The 16263-nt window shown below is 38.2% G+C and overlaps 3 protein-coding genes across 4 annotated transcripts in view; 2 read left to right on the forward strand and 1 right to left on the reverse strand.

Annotated features, from left to right (window-relative positions):
• LOC131671937 (afadin-like) overlaps positions 1-4809 on the reverse strand; it is a 30316-nt gene extending 25507 nt beyond the window's left edge. Inside the window, exon 1 of the mRNA XM_058948751.1 lies at positions 3896-4809. The gene's annotated coding sequence lies outside the window, so the exon portion shown is untranslated. The remainder of the gene's footprint in view (positions 1-3895) is intronic.
• A 238-nt stretch (positions 4810-5047) lies between these two features.
• On the forward strand, positions 5048-12624 carry LOC131671936 (calponin homology domain-containing protein DDB_G0272472-like). Of its 2 annotated transcripts, none has more exons than XM_058948749.1 (5): positions 5048-5346; positions 8170-8296; positions 8363-8532; positions 8614-10291; positions 10435-12624. In XM_058948749.1, exons 2-5 carry the CDS (start codon positions 8219-8221, stop codon positions 12439-12441), a joined length of 3933 nt encoding a protein of 1310 aa, XP_058804732.1. In that variant the 5' UTR covers positions 5048-5346; positions 8170-8218; the 3' UTR covers positions 12442-12624. The 2 variants fall into 2 exon arrangements, with proteins under 2 accessions (XP_058804732.1, XP_058804731.1); XM_058948748.1 differs by lacking the exon at positions 5048-5346 and adding an exon at positions 7814-8090.
• Positions 12625-13341: 717 nt separating this feature from the next.
• Positions 13342-16026, forward strand: LOC131671929 (PHD finger protein 12). The gene is made up of 5 exons (XM_058948741.1): positions 13342-13682; positions 13761-13954; positions 14026-14294; positions 14389-15455; positions 15632-16026. Exons 1-5 carry the CDS (start codon positions 13632-13634, stop codon positions 16010-16012), a joined length of 1962 nt encoding a protein of 653 aa, XP_058804724.1. The 5' UTR covers positions 13342-13631; the 3' UTR covers positions 16013-16026.
• Positions 16027-16263: the final 237 nt, after the last annotated feature.

Here is a 16263-nt window from a genome sequence, read left to right on the forward strand (position 1 = left end):
AACGGCTAGTCACATTCCCTCAGCACTACTCTTTTTTCCTCTCTCCCTTTACTTTTATTGCCTCCGCTGGAGCTCGCTGCTCTGTTTTTCCTTTTGCTTTTTCGTGCTCGCGGCGCTTTTATTATGCCTTCGAGTCAACGACCTGACCAAATAATCGAAATGGGGCGCGCGCATTTACGGAGGACTTTGTTGCCCGCACAGCTCGATTTACGCCAACTTGTATTATCAAATTTTATACTTGCAGAGGCAATATCTTCGTCGCTCGCGCTACTGCCAGCGAAAGAGCGAGAGTGCATTCAACTCTGCGCCGCGTCGGGACGATCGCCTGGGATTTGCAGCACCCCCCCCCCCCCCCAGCTCGCCATTTATTTGCTTATGAATTATTGCAGAGCTTTACACACCGAGTGCAGCATCGATATTGTTCGTCTTTTTCGTTTTTGTCCGTTGCTTCTTTTCATTCGTTTTTTCGATCGCACTTGAGCTGCGCATGTTCGGTCGAGCGGCTAGTTAAAAATACGCTTAATTATCAACCGAGCAAACATTGCCAACGTTGCTTGCTCCGAGAGAGAGAGAGAGAGAGAGAGAGAGAGAGAGAGAGAGAGAGAGAGAGAGAGAGAATGAAAACAACGGGAAAAAACGAGCAAATATAAATTCGCTGCGAGTTTGTTTTGTACTGTGGTCCAATTAGTAGCGCGGCAGTAATCCGAGGCGGCGGGGGAGCGGAGGTAAAAAAGCGAAAGATCGATGGCGTATCATGACAGCAGCCCTCTCCAAAGCCAGCCATTCAGCGGCATAGATTGGCAATTTTCGTGCGGAACGTTTAGTTTAAGAGCTTTGATTTGGAGCAGCTCTTTTCCTCTCAGCCTTTGGCCAGCATCCGAGTGCACAGCTAGTCGCGGCCTCTCTACTCCCCCCCCCCCCAACTCCACTTTTCTTTCCGGACTCTTTGAGCAGGTACGCGCGCGCCACAGATGTGCCGAAACGCACGCGCCACAGATGTGCCGAAACGCACGCGCCCTCGATCCGCAGATTACAAGTGGGCCGCCGCTCGCCTGGTCGTTTTCCAGCGCGCGCTCTCACCTGGCCGGCGAGCAGATAGGCAAGTCCGACCACCAACGGATTAGCTCCAGTCGGAAATTAAGCGTTATGACGGCATCGCCGAGTCGCGCAAGAAGCTGCGCGCGAGCCGTTTTTGCGCTCGCAAGCGTGGCGCCGCGGGGAGCGATCAATTCACGCCTTGTTTGCCGCTGCTGGATTATCGTGATTATTACCGGGTGCGCTAGCCTCGTACTGAGCAGCCAGCTGCTGTCCAAAGTTTGCCGCGATCCCTTTGTCCGCACAGCTCTCAGAACGGCTCCTTTTCGTCGGTGCGCTGCAAACTTTCGAGACGCACACAGAGCGCCGGGAGCGCGCGCGGCCGCCTTTTCCTCGCGCTAATCAGCTTTTGACCGACTCCGCGCCGGCTGCTCTCGCCTCGCTCTCGCACGATCGTTTCGCTGGCGAACGCTTCCGCTTCGATCGCCTCTGCCCCTCGACGCCGACCGACCGCTCGGAACCCTCGTCAACGACTGATGCGTCGATCTGATTTTCGCGTTGCATAAGTAATCTCGAGCGCGAGAGACCAAGGCAATCGCACGGCTGCTGCGTCAAACTTTTCTTTCGACAAGTAAACTCGCACGGGGCGCACGATCGTCTATTACTCGAGAAGCGGGACAGCGAACGGGCGGATTTAGGAGGTGGGAACAGTCGAAGACCCGCGCGATTTATCCGTCGAGTTGTCGCCGAAGTGTATCAGCAGCCGGCGCGGAGCCGTACTTTTGTTTGGCTTCGTCGCGCGCGACGACGCCGGAATGCGCGAGTGGGCTGCGAGTTTTCGGGGCGGCGGTGGCGTGAGGGGGGGGGGGTGGTCTCCGCAGCAACAAATTCAATTCTTTCCTCGGCGGCGCGAGCGCGACCCTTGAATAAACAATTGCTACGTCAGCTGACGCGCGCGGGTTCATGCGGGCAAAACAATCAGTGCGGCCACCCGGATTTCGCTCTATTTGCCCGGCCTGAATTTCTTTCGCTGCTGTTCTCTCTCTCTCTCTCTCGTTCAAATTGATATTAAAAAAGCGCGCAACGATTGATTGGAAGCGCGGTCTGTTTGCACTCGGGGAGTATTTTTTTTTTCATTTGCGCGCGGACACTTGATCGAAAAAGCACGTTTCCGCGAGGAACGGATTGCCTTGTTCTGTTTACCGATTAGCGCAGACGATCGTCATTAATATTGATGGCCGAACAGACAGTCCGCAGCGCAACCACGTAATCGACGTATATTGACAACGCTAGCCTAACGAAATTAATAATTAGCGTTTGATTGGAGCTCGAGGGAGAAGAGAGGCAACGATTTTATCAGACAAAAGTAGCGTGTACGTTGAGCTACAGGAGGATCGCGATTGCAGTTGTAGTCGGAGCGAGCGAGAGTCGAGTCGGCAGTCACGAGGGAGTCCATTAGTCGATAGTCGCGATTGAGACAATCTGCATGATGCGCGGGAGCAGCAATGGCAGCGCCGGCGCTGGCTAGGTGCAGAGCGCTCCGACAATCTCTCTGCTTCTCGCGCCAGTGCTTTTTAAAAGCCCCCCCTCCCCACTCCTCCCGCCGTTCGCTTCGTCGTCGTAGTCATACAGTCGGTCGGAGCGTACGTACAGAGAAGAAAGAGAGTAATTTCGCTTTCCGCTGTCGCGTTGCCAACGTACAACTGTGATTCACGCCGTGTGCGCTCGCAAAGCTGCCGGGCACACACGCAGGCAGAGAGCCGGCTAACGAACTGCCGCTGCTGAACGCAAAGCGCATCGTTCACGCCTCCTGCTCGCCGCATGCGAAAGACAAAAGGGAAAGCGGCCGAAATGCAGGACTCCTCCGCGGCTTCTTCTGCGCCAGCCCGACGTTGACGGAAAAATCCTCGCGCGCGCACGGGAGAGAAAGAGAAGCTTCGTTAGCGAAACCGGGAGCAGCGGCAATGAGCATACATTAGTCGCAAGACGAGCATAGTCGGCATGAATAAATGTTTCAAATTTGACTCTGTATGAAAATTTCAGCTGCAGTGGCAGCAGCACCAGCAGCAAGAGGATCATAGCGTTAATCATCGTGTCTGCGCACACTTGACTCGCTCGTCATGGCCTATTTTTAGACTGAAAACTTTGATTCGCCCTCGGAAATTAATGAACTGCGCATTCTGTCCGTCTCTCTCTCTCTCTAGAATTTAATTCCGACGCTATACTTGCACGAAAGTTTGTCGTGTCGACTGAGCATTTAAAAGGTCGTAAACGAGCGGTCGCCGATAAGCCCCTTGCTTGAGTGTACATAGACACCAAGGCGCGAGGCGTCGCTGATAAGATTACGACGATAACCCGTTTCCTGCGCGTCCCACAAATTCCAGACGATCTATCAAGCGATCGCGCACACGATTAATTCCGTCCTCGTCGCCGCCGACGCCGGCGTCGCCAGCGAATCGAACAGCTCACTCGAAAAAAATGCCTTTGTCGACTCTCCACGACGGCGAAGCTCGCTTCCGCGAAAAACATCGTTCACCGTGCACGCGGCTAAATATCCGGCAGGTACCGAGAGATGCAAACAACGCCTCAGAGAGGAGACAGAGGGACCTGGTCGTGGCTGTAAAATATACTTATAGATGTGTATGTGCGCGCGGTGCGAGAGGCGCTGCGCACGGACTATCAACAGGTCCCGCGACGACCAGAGAAGAGAGAATAACGGTGGCTGCTGCTACGGCTACACGGCGGTGAGATGAGAGTGAGAGCCCGCCAGAGAAATCCTCGCGTACACGCACGCAGACCTTGCGTGCTACTCGCCAAGCAAAAGAAAGAGCCCGTCACATACACGTATACGCGTACCTACCTTGCTCTCGTCTGCTGCCTATGTGTGAGACTGTGGACGACTGCCCCTCCCCCCTCTTCTCTCTTGTTCTTTCCTTGGGCTTCTTATCGCTCGCACGCAGAGCTGCGCGCTGCCTATATGCGCTGTTCTGCCTATATGCTGCTGCACGCACTCGCACTCACACACTGACAACCACTGAACGAACGGCTACCACAACAGCTTTCTCCCTCTCTCAACTACGACTCTCCTCTTGTATCGGTCTTATTTGCACTTATGTACGCGCTAGTCGATGCTGCTGCCCGATCTCTGTACTGCACAGTCCAACTTGCGCTTAGCTTATCTCGGGCTGTTCAACTAAAACTGCACGCAAGCAGCTCGTCACACTCGACTCAGTGTCGCTTTTTGAAGGCTCCTCTGCGCTTTTTCACTGCCAGCTCAGCCTCTTCTTCGCTATGGCTGCACTTGTCGTCCTCGAGTTCCCAGGCACGCTGCATATTTTCTCTCTCACTCGCGCTCTCTCCCCGCTTCTCGCACTCACACTCGCAGTTCCAGCCGATCGCCACTCGCCACTCTGCTCTTCTCGTTGAACGCTTAGCGCCGCCACCGAACAGCACAACAGATCTCCCGATATTTCCACATCGGCTCTACAGCTCTCCCGCGCCTGCACACCACTCGATCACAGGCACGCGATCGTGCGTCAGTGCAAGTAGGTAGACGAGAAAAAAGCGGGCACGCACACACACACACTAATACATGGACGGTAGGCCAAACGATGGACGGTTGCACGTAGAAAGAGAAACCGTCCCCGGCGCAGCTAGTATACAATATTACTGTGTAGTAAAAGCTAGGTAAAAAACGAGGCCGGTACGAAACACACGAAACGTTCGGATCGTCGACGACACGGCCAGCCAGCCAACGGTACGCGTCAGCACTGATCGCGCTCGGAAGATGCGACTGCGAAGTGCGGCGAACGCACGCCGCGCGATATACGCGAACGAGAGAATCGCGACCGTAGCGCCGTCTCTGTGCAGCCGGCCGCCGCGGGATGCGAATGCCGCGACTGCGCGATATAATTTACCTGCGCGTGCGAACAGTCTTCGTGTGCGCCGGCAGACTCAGGGTAACGTTATTTTTTCATGTGTCCTCACGCACGTTCAGACTCATTTCCAGGATTTTAAATAGTGAACGTGCTGTCGCGCAAACGTACAAATTAATTTCGCTCTTTGTTCACGATGAATTTACTAGCTATCCAGCGTGGCTGAAGGATTAAAATGGATCCATTGAAAATCCACCGTCACACAGGTTGATCTCGCAGAGGAAGAGGCGCGTGCGCGAAGAATCGGAAATGAATGCAATGCCGGTCGTCTGTCGTCGTATGTTGCACAAGGCCGGCATTTTGAGTTATTAAACTTCTTGGAATAGCGACAATAGGACAATGGGCTAGATCAATGTCAAGACAGCGACATTTCGAAGTACGGAGAATTATTGAGACGTAATGAAAAGAAATAGACTAAGCTTTTCGTCCCGTTTTTCCACGAAGTGTACGCGTAATTTCGAGCACACGCCGCGCCACCAATCCATTATTCCTTGCTTATTGATTTTATGGATACGTACAAACTGCTTATTTCATAACAATCTCGAAGAAATGAACATATTTCTCTTGCAATCTACTAATTCATTGCAATTTACTCAGCACTGATTACCGTAATTTATAGCAGCCACTAGGAATAATCGATAATCATTAAAGTTTTCTTATTCCACAGATAACGTCAACAATGTTTACGTGATGACTTGCATACAAACAACCCGTTGTCGTTAAATTCAAAGATATTTTCTTCAGACTGTTAATACTGTAGAATAAGAATATAAAATATCCAAAAATATTGATTTAAGTAATTTTAAGGAATTTAATCAAATACTAATTCGGTAATTCGTAATACTGATAAGACAATAATCCATGTATTTCTTCCCATGTTTATTACATGTAAATTTTTTTACTTACAAATCTCTCAATTCTCATATTAATTTCCGTATTTTGGATGAAGGAACTCGGCGGGTAATCGACGAAAATATATTCCGAAAAATTATAGAGAAATTGCGCGTGATTGAAAAGGATAAAATTCATTAATAAATCCGCCTAATTTCTTTTTTGTTTATGTACAAAATTCCAAAAAAACATGCCCAGATCAGTAGAAATTGAATATACGTAGCATTTTGATACGGTTTTTATAGAAATAAATCTATTGAATCGTTAGCGAAAACAACGCACAATTTTTCTATACAATCAAATCTATACATATCGTTATAATTATCCGTTAAAGAATAGATATTAGTTCTCATTACAGTAATACATACACCTGAAAGATCAGTCGGTAACATAAATCTACACTTCTCAATATATTCTCAGAGGAATTACGCTCCTATAAGAGTTATGTTAATAGGAATGGGTTATTTTCTAAAATAACCGTCAATGTTAACTATTTGTTAATAGTGGGTTTTTTAATCAGAATAAATTTTGGAATATTTGACATAGTTGATATTGCTGAATATTTCAAAAATAACTCATGCCTTTTCAGAGCACATTTACTATGTGCAACATTACTTCTTGAGTTTACGTTACCTACTGATTGTTCAGGTACATTATTGCTTTCACTGTAATGAGAAATAATATTTATTTTTTTATAACGGATGGTTGTAATATTTTCATTGGATGAAAAAATTGCGCGTAATTAATGCTACCGGGTCAATTCATTTCTATAAAAACCGAATTAAAACGCTACGAAAATGCAGTTTCTCGGAATTATTAATGAGTTGCTATCCTTGCCAATGATGCGTAATTTTTCTATAATTTTTCTAGGTCAATTTTTGTCGATTTCCTACAGAGTTCTTTCATACCTATATTTCTTACACTGCGTCCATAATATAGCATGTATACATACGTGATGATCAAGTAATGTATTCCAAAATATTTTTTTTTTGTAAATGCATCTTCAGGTTCAAACGAAATCATAATCTCAAAAACTATGATAACATAATATTTGATAAAATATCAAAAAATACTTGAATGCAATACAAGGCACTTTAAAGGGATATATTTGTATATATTATAAGTCCCTGAAAAATATATAGCAATTCTCAAAGAAAAATAGATATTTATTTTAAATACTTCAACGTTTTTACATGTTAAAATGTTAACGTTTACATGTTAATATTTTCAAATGTAGACTATATTTTTTGTTTTTTATGATTAAAAGTAACATATCAAGAATGAAATTAAGGTAGTTGATATTTTAGTGGTTGTCTTTTTGATTATAAGATTAAGATTTTGTTAGAATAAATATTAAAGAATTTTTTTTCACTAGGTATTTGCATAACAAAAGTGCTAATTAAATAAGCATTCTGAAACTATGTATTGTTTATTAAAAACTAAATCTTCTGCTAAAAAGTGCATCAATAGTAAATTATTTTACTGTCAGAACTGAAAACTGCACAGCTCTTGAAATCGTAAACCCATATTCGCAATATTTTCAAATTTATTCAATTTCTGGTAGATTAATAAAACATTTAGATCATCAAATGATGAATCTTTTGTCTCAGAAGATGTAGATTATGTTAAGATATTTGACACATTAGTTGTAACATTAGTTATATTTTCAACAATATCTTGGGTTTTTTGAATCTCAAACAACTTTTTTTTTGTGAGTAAATTTAGTTATTATACACATTAGTACACTGTATCTTATCATAGTTTTTGAGGTTATGATTTCGCTTGAGCCTTAAGGTGCATTTACAAAAAAAATATTTCGGAACATGTATTGTATATGTAGATGCCCCATAGGTGGCGTAACGGCCTAGTGGGAACCACCACTAGCAGGCAGCTACGCTGCGAGTGCTTGCCGCTCAGTAGTCAGTACCACTCTAACTAACACAACGGTTGGACAGTTGGAAAGTGCCTTAATAAATCACATCCAGAAGCAACTCTTGCTTCTCTCTCTGCGTCTCTCCCTGGTTCCCAGGTTCTTGGATACTTTCCCCCAGGACCATTAACGCCCACATATATACATAGAAGTATATAGTCTCCATGATTACATGCTATTGTGGACGCAGTGTTATTTCTCGTTTCGTCTCATCGCATCTTAAGGGTCTTTCCACACTAAGGGAACAGTAAACAGTTGCGTTCTCAAACTTTTTTGGCGCGAAACTAAACGATCATATGGTAGACTGTTAATTTGATACCTATATTAGCGCAATATATGACAGAGTGTACATTTACTCTTCTTTGTTGAATTTACCAGTGCACTTCGTACCAAAGTATGCAGAATATTTGCTGCTTGGATTTGCACAATGGACGATTTTGATATTTATGCCGATCTACCTGACTTTGCCTGGCTGAAACAAGAGTATGAAGCGGATGTTGAAGTCGTAAGTGTTTTAGGTTAAATTTTTTGAGTTATTTTTTAAGTTAATGTTATTATTTTATTTTTACAGGATAAACTAGAACGACCCTCATCAGAAAAAGATACGATAGAATTAAGAACAAAGCTTTTAAAACTTGAAAGAGTTCATAAATTAGTATTATCACATTATTCTTCTCTATGGAAAACAGCCAAACAAGAAAGAAAGAGAATGGAACGTCAGATTGCAGAATTAAGGAGCCAGTAAGTTCTTTTTACATTTTTTTTATCTATATCCCTGAAAATACTTTTTTTTAAAGTTTCATTATCGACGTATTCTTTTAGGTTAGATAATCTAACATTTAAGAGAAATCATCGTCAAACAAATGGTAGTATTGTTCCTTTACTAAAGCTATCTGTAAATGCGCATTCTACTACTGCGTTTCAATCACCAAATTTATATCAGTTTAATCATGCTCCACCTTCAATGAGTTTAATGTCTTCAGAACAGCAAGACAGTAAAAATGTATATAACCTCCAACCACCTCCAATACATTCAATTCTCACTACTAATCAAGAATGGAAAGAGAAAGATATATCTGATAAATGTTTTATAGATAATCTCTCCTCAAATGTTATTACTCCAGAAAATTCCTATAGTAGCGATGAATCTGATGATGACATTGTTAAAAAATCTGAATATAGAAATACAATCTATGGAGAAAGATTGCGTAAAAAATTATTAGAAGAGAAAAGAAATGCAGCTAAACAAAAACAAGAATCATTTTTAAATGGAAAGGAGGGTACTGAGAAGAAATTAGATAATGAGAAATTAAAAGATTCACAGAATATACATATGAACAAGGAACTTAATGTTTCAAAAAATAAAGAGGCCACCAATGTGATGAAAGAAACAAATATAAAAGTAGCTAAAGAGGAAATTAGAAATTGGAAACTAAATGAAATTGATGTACAAAATGCAATGGTATCTCATACACAAGAGCTGAAGAATGAAAAAACCGAAGTCAAAAACATGATGAAAAATAATGAACATGATATTAAATATAAAAATGACATTGCAAAAAAAAAGAATGAAGAAGATTTAATGAGTAAGAAAGTTGACATGGATCAAGAAAGGACAGATGGAGATTTTAAAAGTAAAAAAGAAAAAGATTTTTATATAAAAAAACAAGATGAACCAATAAAACTTGAAAAACAAAGAGATCTAGAACTAACAAGAGAAGATTTATCAAGAATTAGACGAGAAAAAGATCTAGACAGAAGAAGAAAAGAAGAGGAATATAGAAAAGTAAAACGAGAAGACAAATTTGAAAACAGAAAGAGAGAGAATGAAATTGAAAAGAGAAGTGATCAAGAAATTGAAAAAAATAGAAAAGAAGAAACAGATAGAAGGAGAGAGGAAGTTGATAGAAGAAGAAAAGATGAAGAAGTGGAAAGGAGAAAGAAAGAAGAAATTGATAAGAGGAGAAAAGATGAAATTGAAAAAAGGAGAAAAGATGAAATATTTGAAAGGCAAAAGAAAGAAGAACTGTATAGGAAAATGAGAGAAGAAACTGAAAGAAGAAAAAGAGAAGATATGGATAGGAAGAGGAAAGAGGAAGAGATTGTACGGAAAAGAAAAGATGAAATTGATAGGCGGAGAAGAGAAATAGAAATTGAAAGGAGGAGAAGAGAAGAAGAGACTGAGAGAAGAAGAAAAGAAGAAGATACTGAGAAGAGAAGAAGAAAAGAAGAGGATGAAAGTAGAGAAAAAGAGGATGAACATCATGCAAAAAAACTAAAAGAAATTGAAAAAACTCGGAATGAAAAACAGTTGGAAGAATTAATTAAAGAAAGAAAAAGAATAGAAGAAGAAATGTTAAAGATGACAGACGAGGAAACTGAAGAGGGTGAAATAACGGAGTCTTTCAATAATATACCAGACGAGAAACCGAGCGTGAGCAACAAACTGCACGGCCACAAAGAAAAATTGAAAGACTTCTCTAGTGATAACTCCAAACAGGTAAATCAGTTTTTCTATAAAGTTTAAATATAATAATTTGAATACTAGTAGATATTACATTTTATATATTGTAAGATATTTAATAAATATTTCTTTCTGAATATTTTTCTGAAATTATACTAACGAATGATTTAAATTTTCAGTTTCAAAAAAATCAATCTGACAAAAGGAATAATAATAGCTACAGTGGACGCTTTATCAATAGCTCTCGTATAACATCTCAAACGATCAACGACAACCACAGGATACGTTATCACGAGTATGTTAGTTCCAAATCTAACCGGCATCAAATTGATCATATTAGTTACGATAAGCATAAACGCAATGATTTACGTAGTCGACTCGATCAACTTGGCCATGAGCGTGAACGTCGAAAAAGTTCATATCGTAATAAGTCTCAAAATCGTAGTAGAAGCAATAGCAGTCGCCACAGTGATGAAAATAGAGTCAATTGTTCTCCTAAACGAATTAAACTTCAAGAAAAAATTAGGGATCGTCATGACAAACTGAAAGATGTAGAACCAAACAAAAATTCTAAAATTATAAGAAAAAGTCCTAAACGCAGAAAGGAACGACAATCTGACGAGAGATCTGACGAGCCTCAACACAGTAAAAAGAGAAGGAAAATGTCGCCAGATAAAGATCTCAGTCGTAATATTAAATCGAATAAAATTGTTTTAAAAACAAATTTTCAAGCAAGGAACATACTGGATGATGCAAAAAATATTATTAATAGTACTTCATTGAACGAAAGTACATCGATACCTGTTACAGACAATTTAAGAAACGTTGAAGATAATGTGAAAGAAGAAAAGGAGAAATCAACAGAATTATTAGGTAATAATCAAAATAAAATTTTGAATGAATTAACTAATCCTGAAAAAGATCAAATAAAGGATTCAAATGAAAACCAAGTAAAATATACAAGCCCTCATGCTGATAAAAACGATAGTCATCATGTAAATAAAATAAAAACTTTGATTAATGAACTTTTTGAAGTTGAAGAGAATTCTGTAAATACTTTAGCTATCTCGAAACAAGTAAACAGGTTTGAAGAGACATTAAGTAGAACAATTTTGTCTGATTTGGAAGATGGTGAATTAACGGACTCTGATGTGTCTATGAATTCATTTAATGTACCGAATACAGCACAAAATCAACCTACAGATAAGCCCATAGATACAATCAATTTCTTGGAGAAAAATAATTTTGAAAACGGCAATAATGAAAGTAAACTGGCAACACCTTTCCAAAAAAACAATGAAGAGTTAGCTCCGAAGAGTAATAGTGAAATAAAAGATAGTACTTTATACAGTATACTTTCCCAAAGTGAGGAGAACATCATATATAGAGAAAATACGAACATTGAATTACATGAAAAAATTAGTAAAAATGAAGTAGTTGTTCTAAAAGACAATAAACCAGAAATTTTCAAAGAAATTGCAAATAAGATTAATAATACATCATCACAGATCATCAAAGAAAAAGAAATCTCTATCTATAAAACAAGTTCTATTAAATGTAAAGTTAATAAAAGTAATGAAACTATTGATGTTAACGTTGCAAAGCAAAATGTATTATCAGAAGTCAACGAAAACAGAACTGTTTCTGAACCATGTGATAAGATAAATACCATAATAGAAAAAGAAAATCAAAGCAGTGATATGAAGACTAATAGCACAGAAGTTGAAAAAACTGAAGCAAAAAATTCAACAAAATCTATTTCAATTCCAACTACTTCAAATATTTTATTAGAACAAGCACCCCAGAATTGCCTAAAAATAAATAATTCAGAAAATAAAATAGACATCGAAAATAGATTACATATGGAAAGAACTGAGCTTCATAATGGAACAAATACTATAATAAAGAATGGATGTTTAAAAGAAAATGTTGAAGTAAGGAATAATTTGATTAAGAATCATACTGGACAGCCTGTAGTTGATGAAAGGTTACACGAACAATTATCTAAATCTGTTGTAAAATCAGAAAGTTCGTTTGAAGATAGTACAGCTGCGAAAAGTGTAAATATATTGCAAACTAAATTTTCTTTGACACCAGTGAAAAAGGTAATTGTAATTCGACGTAGAAGAAGGCCAGTGAAATTATCAGACAGTCCTCCAGTTGTGGTGATTAATAATGTAAAATAACTGTACTAATTCAGTTAATTGTTAGAGATATATATAAACTTGTTATCAGAATTAGCATTCTGCTTATATGTTATGACAAATAATTAATTTTTTTATTTGTAAATTTGTAAATTATTGTGAATAAATGCAAATATTTATATGCTTATATAATTTTAAGTGTATTATATATGTATAAAAAAATTAAATGAGTTATCATAATTCATACATGAGTTTTGAAAACTAAATTTTTTATTTTCCATACTTTTTAATAAATATAATTTCTGTAATTAGTATATAATTTATAATTTCAATGGTAACCTGCTTAGCCACATGTATGCATATCGAGAAAAAAAAACGCCGTTCTACTTATTCTATACGCCATTCTACATATAATTAATATTTTGACCACTCAAAGAGTGACTTTCTTTACGTTATAAAGTTTAATATATTTCTATTATGAAATAAAATTCAACCGAAATTTAGTAAGATTTAATCGCAGCGGAAATAAATATTGCACGTGTAAAAAGAATGTTTATGAATATCAAGTATTTTTCAAAATCAAAATTAGAACAGCTATCGATACTATCAAATATCGATCACGAGTTCATGAATATCTGAGTATACTGAATGTTTTTACTTATTTTCAGTTTAAATCAATCTACTTGTGTATAAACTATAAAAATCATAATATTTAAGATAAAAAATAGTTACTTATTTGAATCGGTTGAAATTCTATCCAGAAATAGTATACAGTTTTTACTATATAAAAATAAAAATAACATTTGTTGATAGACGCTGCTACAACCACGTTGGTAAAGAAGGCTGCTTCCCTGAACAGTTGTTGCTCAACGAATATTGTGTAGTGTGTATATAGAAAAATTCTCCCGCATTTTAAGTGTACATACATACTAACTACTAACCCACAAGTTAGCGCCAGAACAGAATTAAACTTGTAACGCTTTGCTCTTAACTTAACATTATACATACCTACAATAATTCGATTAAAATTCGTCAGACATTGAAATTTTTTTATGTATTATAATTGTTATAATATTTAAATGATTGAATATATTTCCATGAAGCAAAAAATAAGTGAAAACAAGAAAATTGATTTCATAACTTGAAGCAATGTTTTTGTAAAAGAAGACTTATTGCTATTGTTATTGGTCAAAGCAATCAGTAGCTGAGGATTTTGTTATACTAACAAAGCCATGTCTCGTAAAGTTCCTGGTTATGATATAGATTCTGGTGGACTGATGCCAGTAAGTTTCAACTCTTTTCTTATTTATCAAATAATACAACTCTTGAAATCATTTATTGATTTTTGCACGTTTTTGTAGCAAATACAGGCATTGATTGCTCCACCTAGTTCAGATGATTCTTTAAAATTTAAAAAAGAAAGAGAAGAGAGAAGGCATGTATATTTCAAGAGGCCTGGACGTGGTCATAATAGAGATTCATGTGATGCTTGTCGTGATGGTGGAGAATTAATATGTTGTGACAAATGTCCAGCATCTTTCCATCTTCGATGCCAGTAAGAGCATCTATGTGAAATGTTAATAATTCATGTGTGATGTGAACAATAATATTTATTATTTATTACAGTGATCCTCCCTTGGAATTATCAGATATTCCTAATGGGCAATGGGTTTGTCATTCTTGTCGATGTGCTTCAAAGAAAGAAAGTATCCTTGTACAAAAAAAAAAGAAAAAATCTGCCCTAGAAGTTCTAGCCTTTGCAGCTTCATTAGTCAATCCTAAAGAATTTAGTTTACCTAGAGAATTACAATTACCAATTACATTTCCTGGAACAGATAAAATAGATCCTATTTCTTGCAAAAGAGGAAGGCCTAGTAACTCGAATAACCTAAATGGTTAACTTTCTTTTGTTTAAGTAGTTAAGATTTGCGTTAAGTGTCAATTATATTCATAGTAATATTAAAAATTTATAATTCTTTATCATTATAGGTAAAATTCATTATTATGAAAATGGATCAATTATTCCACTGCCAGCTCGTCTTTGTTTTGAATGTGGAAGAAGCTGCAGAAAGGCTCCTCTTATTGCATGTGACTACTGCCCTTTATATTTTCATCAAGACTGCTTAGATCCTCCATTAACTGCTTTTCCAAGTGGTCGGTGGATGTGTCCAAATCATTCAAATCATTTTATCGATCAAAACCTTTTGACTTCTTGTGCTGCCACAGAGAGAATAAAATTGTGGGATAAGTTTGCTCATCAAAGGATTGATCAACATGCAGTAAAATTACAGTTTTTAAGAAAAGCACATGCAATTAATCCTCCATTTAGAATAAAAGTTCAACACAATCAAAAGTCTAGAGTGAAAGTTCCACCTACTGTAAAATTTCATTACGCAAATCCAACAGAGCTTGAACTTTGTAATCAGTATGGATCTACTAATTTCATATATCTAACTGCGAAAAATTCATCTTGTACAGATAGTTCTAAGGATGAATGTGAAAATGTGCAAAAGGAAAACGGTGAAAGTGTGGTGCCAGATGTAGAAGAAATCAAATCAAGAGATAATGGCATTTTGTTAGAGAAAAATGAACAAAATGAAAAAATGGAAGTTGAAGAAGAAAAGGAGATAAAGCAGTGCACAGATGAAGCAGACAAAAGAGAAAAAATAGTACAAAATGATAGGACGAATGAGTTGAGCGATGAAAAAAAATGTGAAAGTGATAGAGAAATGGAAGACAACATTTTTCTAAGAAGTAATTTAGGTGTAAATCTAAAAGAAGGAATTAGTCTCTTAGAAAGACCAGTGTTGGAAGCATTAGCTCAACAGAGATTAGAGCAAATATTGAATCCTGGCGATGATTCTTATAAGATACTCAATCGTGCAGGAAAAGCAAAAGCTCTATTGTTTCCTTTGGGAAAAACTCTAGGTCCTCCAGTATTTATAACTACTAAGACTTTGAATATTGGAACTGGTGGTGATTCTGACATGATACTTACTCAATATGGTCCATGTGGTTTTTTATCTACCAAACATGCTGTGATTTTTTTCGATGAGGTAAATTTGGCTTTTTAATGGTATTTTATATATTTATTTGTTGTATAGCGTTAAATGTAAAATGTATATTTGACAAAAAATGTTCTGCATTTCAAACACCAAAAATAGTATACATAGTATAAAATATATATATTTATCATTGCACTTTATAGTAATAATAATGTAAATATTTACAGACCACTCAACGTTATGAACTGTTGAATTACAGTGAACATGGAACGTTTGTTGATAATGTTTTATACTCCTGCAATTACAGTATACATCCAGACGATATTGAGTTCTCGGATAGTCCAAAGGATGGCCAATCTTCAAAAGTGAGAGATCAGGATATGGTAGATATAATAAAAAAAATAGCAAATAGGAATAGACATCCAACAGAAAATAGTGTACCGAAGATGTACAATTGCAAGTGCGCTAAGAGAATGGAGAGGTATAGCGGTAGTAATTACATGAATCAAGGTTGGGAAGGTAGTGCCATGATCGATCACGGATCAATAGTGTCGTTTGGCTGTCTTACCTTTGTGTTTAGCGTGGTAGATCAGTATACGAGTCGATAATACTCAGAATTGTGCAGGTTTCTTATGCTTAAAAATTATCAATAAGCAAACAAATGTTGTTTATTGTTAGACTATACTACGTTATTGGTTGCTCAAACAAGCTCAGTTCATTGTAAATCGCCGCAAATTGTCAAATTTAAAATAAGGCGGTGAACATCATTATAGTGAAAATCCGTGTGCACGCAAACGTGCAGATTCTAAAGACTGATCCATTAATTTTATCCTAGCAAAAAAGAAAAAAGGCTAGCTGC

This window comes from Phymastichus coffea, unplaced genomic scaffold (genome assembly GCF_024137745.1).
Source record: "Phymastichus coffea isolate CEN01 unplaced genomic scaffold, Cenicafe_Pcof_1.1 PCOF00139, whole genome shotgun sequence".
Taxonomy (NCBI): domain Eukaryota; kingdom Metazoa; phylum Arthropoda; class Insecta; order Hymenoptera; family Eulophidae; genus Phymastichus; species Phymastichus coffea.

Bases quoted from the DNA above. Each gene is read 5' to 3' on its own strand.
- LOC131671936 (XM_058948749.1), top strand. From the start codon at position 8,219: ATGGACGATTTTGATATTTATGCCGATCTACCTGACTTTGCCTGGCTG. The intron at 8,297-8,362 runs GTAAGTGTTTTA...TTATTTTTACAG, and splicing joins ATGAAGCGGATGTTGAAGTC to GATAAACTAGAACGACCCTC. The intron at 10,292-10,434 runs GTAAATCAGTTT...TTAAATTTTCAG, and splicing joins CTAGTGATAACTCCAAACAG to TTTCAAAAAAATCAATCTGA.
- LOC131671929 (XM_058948741.1), top strand. From the start codon at position 13,632: ATGTCTCGTAAAGTTCCTGGTTATGATATAGATTCTGGTGGACTGATG. The intron at 13,683-13,760 runs GTAAGTTTCAAC...ACGTTTTTGTAG, and splicing joins ATTCTGGTGGACTGATGCCA to CAAATACAGGCATTGATTGC. The intron at 15,456-15,631 runs GTAAATTTGGCT...AAATATTTACAG, and splicing joins CTGTGATTTTTTTCGATGAG to ACCACTCAACGTTATGAACT.